Source organism: Osmerus eperlanus, chromosome 22, assembly GCF_963692335.1.
Source record: "Osmerus eperlanus chromosome 22, fOsmEpe2.1, whole genome shotgun sequence".
Classification (NCBI taxonomy): domain Eukaryota; kingdom Metazoa; phylum Chordata; class Actinopteri; order Osmeriformes; family Osmeridae; genus Osmerus; species Osmerus eperlanus.
The window spans coordinates 12,564,784-12,570,783 of record NC_085039.1 but is presented as its reverse complement, the minus strand read 5'-3'; the positions used below and the strand labels follow the sequence as shown (position 1 = coordinate 12,570,783).

The window sequence follows — 6,000 nt, the reverse complement described above, 5'->3', positions numbered from 1 at the left end:
CGCTATTGGCCTGTTCTTCCTGCACTCTAAAGGCATCGTTTACCGGTGAGTATGTTTAACGTGTGTGTTTAACATGTGTGTGTGTTTAATGTGTGTGTTTCACACGTGTGTGTTTAACGTGTGTGTGTGTGTGTGTTTAACGTGTGTGTGTGTGTTTAACGTGTGTGTTTAACACGTGTGTGTTTAACACGTGTGTGTTTAACACGTGTGTGTTTAACGTGTGTGTGTGTGTTTAACACGTGTGTGTTTAACGTGTGTGTGTGTTTAACACGTGTGTGTTTAACGTGTGTGTGTTTAACGTGTGTGTGTGTTTAACATGTGTGTGTTTAACGTGTGTGTGTGTTTAACACGTGTGTGTTTAACGTGTGTGTGTGTTTAACACTTGTGTGTTTAACGTGTGTGTGTGTTTAACACGTGTGTGTTTAACGTGTGTGTGTGTTTAACACGTGTGTGTCACGTGTGTGTGTGTCCAGGGACCTGAAGCTTGATAACGTCATGCTCGACTCGGAGGGCCACATCAAGATAGCAGACTTTGGGATGTGTAAGGAGAACATGCTGGATGGCGTCACCACCAAGACCTTCTGTGGAACACCCGACTACATCGCTCCGGAGGTGTGTGTGCGTGTGCGTGCGTGTGTGTGTGTATCACTTCAATTGAACTACAATAATGTAAACTTAAAGACACTCTCCTGTCTCTAGATCATAGCATACCAGCCGTACGGGAGGTCAGTGGACTGGTGGGGCCTTTGGAGTACTGCTCTACGAGATGCTGGCAGGACAGGTGTGTGTGGTGTGTGTGTGTGTGTCGCTGCTCTGTGTGCCCGTGGGTGTGTGTGTGTGGTGTGTGTGGTGTGTGTGTGTGTGTGTGTCGCTGCTCTAAGTGTGTCCCTGTGTGTGTGTGTTCCAGCCCCCTTTTGATGGTGAGGATGAGGATGAACTGTTCCAGTCCATCATGGAGCATCATGTCTCCTACCCCAAGTCCCTCTCCAAGGAAGCTGTCGCCATCTGCAAGGGGGTGAGCTCTCTCACACACACATACACACACACTCACACACATACTCACCACACACCTACACGCATCACATACACACACTCACACCACACTTACACACCACACACACAGACACACAGACTCACAGTTGAGACGTGTGTGTGTGTGTGTGTGTACATGTGTGTAGGGGGTCAGATGGCTGAGCGTTCAGGGAATCCGGCTATTAAGGTCGCCGTGCCAAATGACGTTGTGTCCTTGGGGCAAGGCACTTCACCCTACTTGCCTCGGGGGGAATGACCCTGTACTTACTGTAAGTCGCTCTGGATAAGAGCGTCTGCTAAATGACTAAATGTAAATGTAATGTGTTTGTCAGCTGATGACCAAGCACCCAGGGAAGCGTCTGGGCTGCGGTCCTGAGGGCGAGAGGGACATCAGGGACCAGGCCTTCTTCAGGTACATGGACTGGGCCAAGCTGCAGAACATGGAGGTGCAGCCGCCCTTCAAACCCAAAGCTGTGAGTCCACACACACACATGCTGTTTATACACACTCACACACACACACATGCTGTTTATACACACTCACACACACACACATGCTGTTTATACACACTCACACACACACACATGCTGTTTATACACACTCACACACACACATGCTGTTTATACACACTCACACACACACACATGCTGTTTATACACACTCACACACACACACATGCTGTTTATACACACTCACACACACACATGCTGTTTATACACACTCACACACACACACATGCTGTTTATACACACTCACACACATGCTGTTTATACACACTCACACACACACACATGCTGTTTATACACACTCACACACACACATGCTGTTTATACACACTCACACACACACACACATGCTGTTTATACACACTCACACACACACACATGCTGTTTATACACACTCACACACACACATGCTGTTTATATACACTCACAAACACATGCTGTTTATACACACACACACATGCTGTTTATACACACACACACACATGCTGTTTATACACACACTCACATGCTGTTTATACAGACACACACAAACACACAGAAGTGACAACAGAACTTACTAAATGTCCTTAAGTCCTGGTCAACATTTGGTAAGTCGAATGGTGATTGGTTCAGTCACCCTAGGTCTTTGCCCCCAACCCCTATTCTCATCTCCCATTGGTAACTAGATCAACAGATGCTGAAAGATGATTTGTTGGTGTAGTTACGGGTGATGAGAGGCCATTGCTTCATTGGCTCGTTCTAACCAATGAAAATCCAGTCACTTGCTGTGATTGATTTGATTGGTTTACAGACATCATATTTTAGTTCTGTTTTCTCTCTCTTTTATGTTGTCCTGTCCTTTAACCCCTCATCCCTCCATCATTACTCAACCCATCCATTCATTCCTCTTCATCCCTTTCCTTCTCTCTCTCCTCTCCTACCTCTCCTCCCCTCTCTTCTCCTCCTCTCCTCTCTCTATTCTCCTCCTCTCCTCCCCTCTCTTCTCCTCCTCTCCTCTCTCTATTCTCCTCCTCTTTTCTCCTCCTTTCCTTTCTCTATTCTCCTCCTCTCCTCCCTCTCTCCTCTCCCCTCTCCTCTCCTCTCCTCTCCTCTCTCTCTCTCTCTCTCTCTCTCTCTCTCTCTCTCTCTCTCTCTCTCTCTCTCTCTCTCTCTCTCTCTCTCTCTCTCTCTCTCTCTCTCTCTCCTTCAACAGTGCGGACGTGACGCTGAGAACTTTGATCGTTTTTTTCACGCGCCACCCCCCCGTCCTGACCCCCCCCGACCAGGAAGTCATCCAGAACCTGGACCAGGAAGAGTTCCAGGGCTTCTCATTCGTTAACCCAGAATACCCCGACATGGACTGACCAATCATAGGGCTGTATTCACTCCTAATCCCTCCCCCACCACTTTCCCTAAACCAATCATCTCATATCCTCTATCCATGTAGCTGGTAGGAGGAGTCTGGATAACTCCGCCCCCAGCCACCAGCAGCCAACCACAGCCTCATGTGTGTACAGAGTTGGGCCAGTGAAATCACCAGACGTTGAATATTTTGATGATAGAATGTCCAAACAGCGACACTGAGCAGAACGGACCTGTTGACTCTAGTTTAGACCGGTATAGACCAGTATAGAAACAATTATAGACCAGTTTAGACCAGTAATGAATCCATTCTCCACCATGAGGCTGTGGATCAACTCCTTGTTTGCTGGCCCTTAAAATGCATCCTTCCTACTTAACTTCCTGTGAAATACCTTGTCATGTGACAGCTGTGTAAAAGACCACATGGTCTCTGGTCAATCAGGGTGAATTATAACATCTCCTCAAGGAAGGGAGGAGGAAGGAAGGAAGGAAAGGAGAGAACATTTCTCCAAACAGGGTAATCAGTACTTAATAACATTGATTGATTTGTTTCAATCAGGATGACCTCATAATGTTCTGGGACCAAAACTGATACACAAACATTCCACCTGTCAATATAAGTTTGTTGTAGTGTTGAGGATGTTATGATCATGTTGATATCTACCTTGTTATGGCCAGTCAACCATACAGAACTGTGTTTACACTGAGTTCAAAGCCTACTGGCAACTCTAGTTCACACACACACACACACACAGAGAACTCACACACACACACACACACACAGAGAACTCACACACAGAGAACTCACACACACACAGAGAACTCACACACACACGCACACACACACACACACACAGAGAACTCACACACGCACACACAGAACTCACTCGCTTACACACACACCTCACACTTGTTCTCCACTTGTAAGAGTGCTGTAACTGTTAAACTGTGCCAAAGTGGTGGAGGGAGACTGCTGTCTGGATTGAGACACAGCCCTGGCTCCAGCGGTTGATGAGGGGGCATCTCATATCTCTGCCGACGCGCCCTCTCACCCCTGCTGTTATCTCTTGCTCTCCTTCATTGTAGGCCTCACTCTCTTCTACTATGATGATGATGACGATGATGATGAAGACTGATTCCTGTATTTTCCGGCAAATTGGAAGTGTGTGTGTGTCAACTGGTAGCTGGGGGGGGGGGGGGGGGAGGAGGTGGCGGATTCATATTAATATTATACTGACGTTCATGTGTCAAATTTCTGTGTCAGTTTATCTGTGGGGACTACACTGGATGATTGAGAGGATGATGATGGTTAGGATGATGATGGTGTGGAGGAGGAAGCTGGCTAGTTGGTAATTCTATATCCAGATGTACCTATATGTTATCAAGCTGGTGAAGATGGTGAAGACCACCATAGATAATATTACAGTTTTGGTATGGGTGGGAGAGAGTATGACAAAGATATTATGGGATGTTGTATTGATAGAGATGTATGAAGTTCTAGAAGTGTATGACATTCTAGAAGTGTATGATTCTAGAAGTGTATGACATTCTAGAAGTGTATGATCCCAGAGGTGTAACTGTAATTGTCTTAGAGATTATACTCACTGGTGCCTACTGTCTAAGATACCTGGTCTGTCTGACTGCTTTATTGAACACACACACACCTACCACACTATATCTCACACACACACCTACCACACACACCACACCTACCATACCCACTCGAAGCCACCACACACACACCACACAAATACACACACACCTACCATAAACACCTACCACACACACACGCGCATCTACCACACACACTCACATCCATCGCATCAGAGCGGTAGTGATGTCAAGCCCACTCTGCAGCTGGTGTGTAGGCCCCAAGAGACCAGGAGCTAGATTTAGGAGAGTGCCCAGGGGCCCCGCACTGGGCCTGGGGGCTGAGCTGGGCTGGGCTCTGAGGGGGGAGATGGATGAAAGGAGAGCAGAAGGTAGGAAACAAATGCAAACGACTATCCTCTCTTCTGTCCATCTCTCTTTGTCTCTCTTTCTGTCTCTCCCTCCCTCCCTCCCTCCTGGGGGTGCTCAGCTTGGTGTCTCTGGTCTGTCAGGGGTCGTCAGGGGTCGTCAGTCGGGGGTCTCCCTGTGTCTGTGCTGGGCTATGAGTCAGTGTCTCTCTTTCTGTCTCTCTCTGCCTGTCTGTCTCTCTGCCTGTCTGTCTCTCTCTGTCTTCAGCGTCTCACAAGGTTCCTCAGTTCTGGAGATCTGTTTCCTGTCTCTTTCTATTTCTCTCTCTCTGTTTCCATTCTCTGTGCGTTTGATTTCATTCATGTTTCTTATATTACACAACTAACCCCTTTCTCTCTCTCTCTACTTCTCATCTCTCTCTCTCCTTCCCCTCTCTCTCTCCTTCTCATCTCTCTCTCTCTCTCTGCTTCCACTCTCTCTCTTTCTGTCCCTCCCCCTTATCGCTCCCTTCCTCCCCTCTCTTTCTTCTTTCCCTTTCTCCCCACTCTGCCTGTCTCTCTCCCCACTCTCTGTCTCTCTCTCTCCCCACTCTCCACCTGTCTCTCTCTCCCCACTCTCCACCTGTCTCTCTCTCCCCACTCTCTGCCTGTCTCTCTCTCCCCACTCTCTGCCTGTCTCTCTCCCCACTCTCTGCCTGTCTCTCTCCCCACTCTCTGTCTCTCTCTCTCCCCACTCTCCACCTGTCTCTCTCTCCCCACTCTCTGCCTGTCTCTCTCTCCCCACTCTCTGTCCCTCTCTCTCCCCACTCTCCACCTGTCTCTCTCTCCCCACTCTCTGCCTGTCTCTCTCTCCCCACTCTCTGCCTGTCTCTCTCCCCACTCTCTGTCTCTCTCTCCCCACTCTCCACCTGTCTCTCTCTCCCCACTCTCTGCCTGTCTCTCTCTCCCCACTCTCTGTCCCTCTCTCTCCCCACTCTCCACCTGTCTCTCTCTCCCCACTCTCTGCCTGTCTCTCTCTCCCCACTCTCTGCCTGTCTCTCTCCCCACTCTCTGTCTCTCTCTCTCCCCACTCTCTGTCTCTCTCTCTCCCCACTCTCCACCTGTCTCTCTCTCCCCACTCTCTGCCTGTCTCTCTCTCCCCACTCTCTGTCCCTCTCTCTCCC

At 48.6% G+C, this 6,000-nt stretch overlaps 1 protein-coding gene across 1 annotated transcript in view; it reads left to right on the top strand.

The window, feature by feature from the left end:
* Positions 1–4,505, top strand: part of prkcba (protein kinase C, beta a) — an 8,385-nt gene extending 3,880 nt beyond the window's left edge. Inside the window, 8 exon segments of the mRNA XM_062448944.1 lie at positions 5–45; positions 474–612; positions 700–741; positions 743–781; positions 908–1,015; positions 1,365–1,505; positions 2,731–2,760; positions 2,762–4,505. Coding sequence (XP_062304928.1) covers positions 5–45; positions 474–612; positions 700–741; positions 743–781; positions 908–1,015; positions 1,365–1,505; positions 2,731–2,760; positions 2,762–2,881 — 660 coding nt within the window. The 3' untranslated portion in view covers positions 2,882–4,505.
* Positions 4,506–6,000: the final 1,495 nt, after the last annotated feature.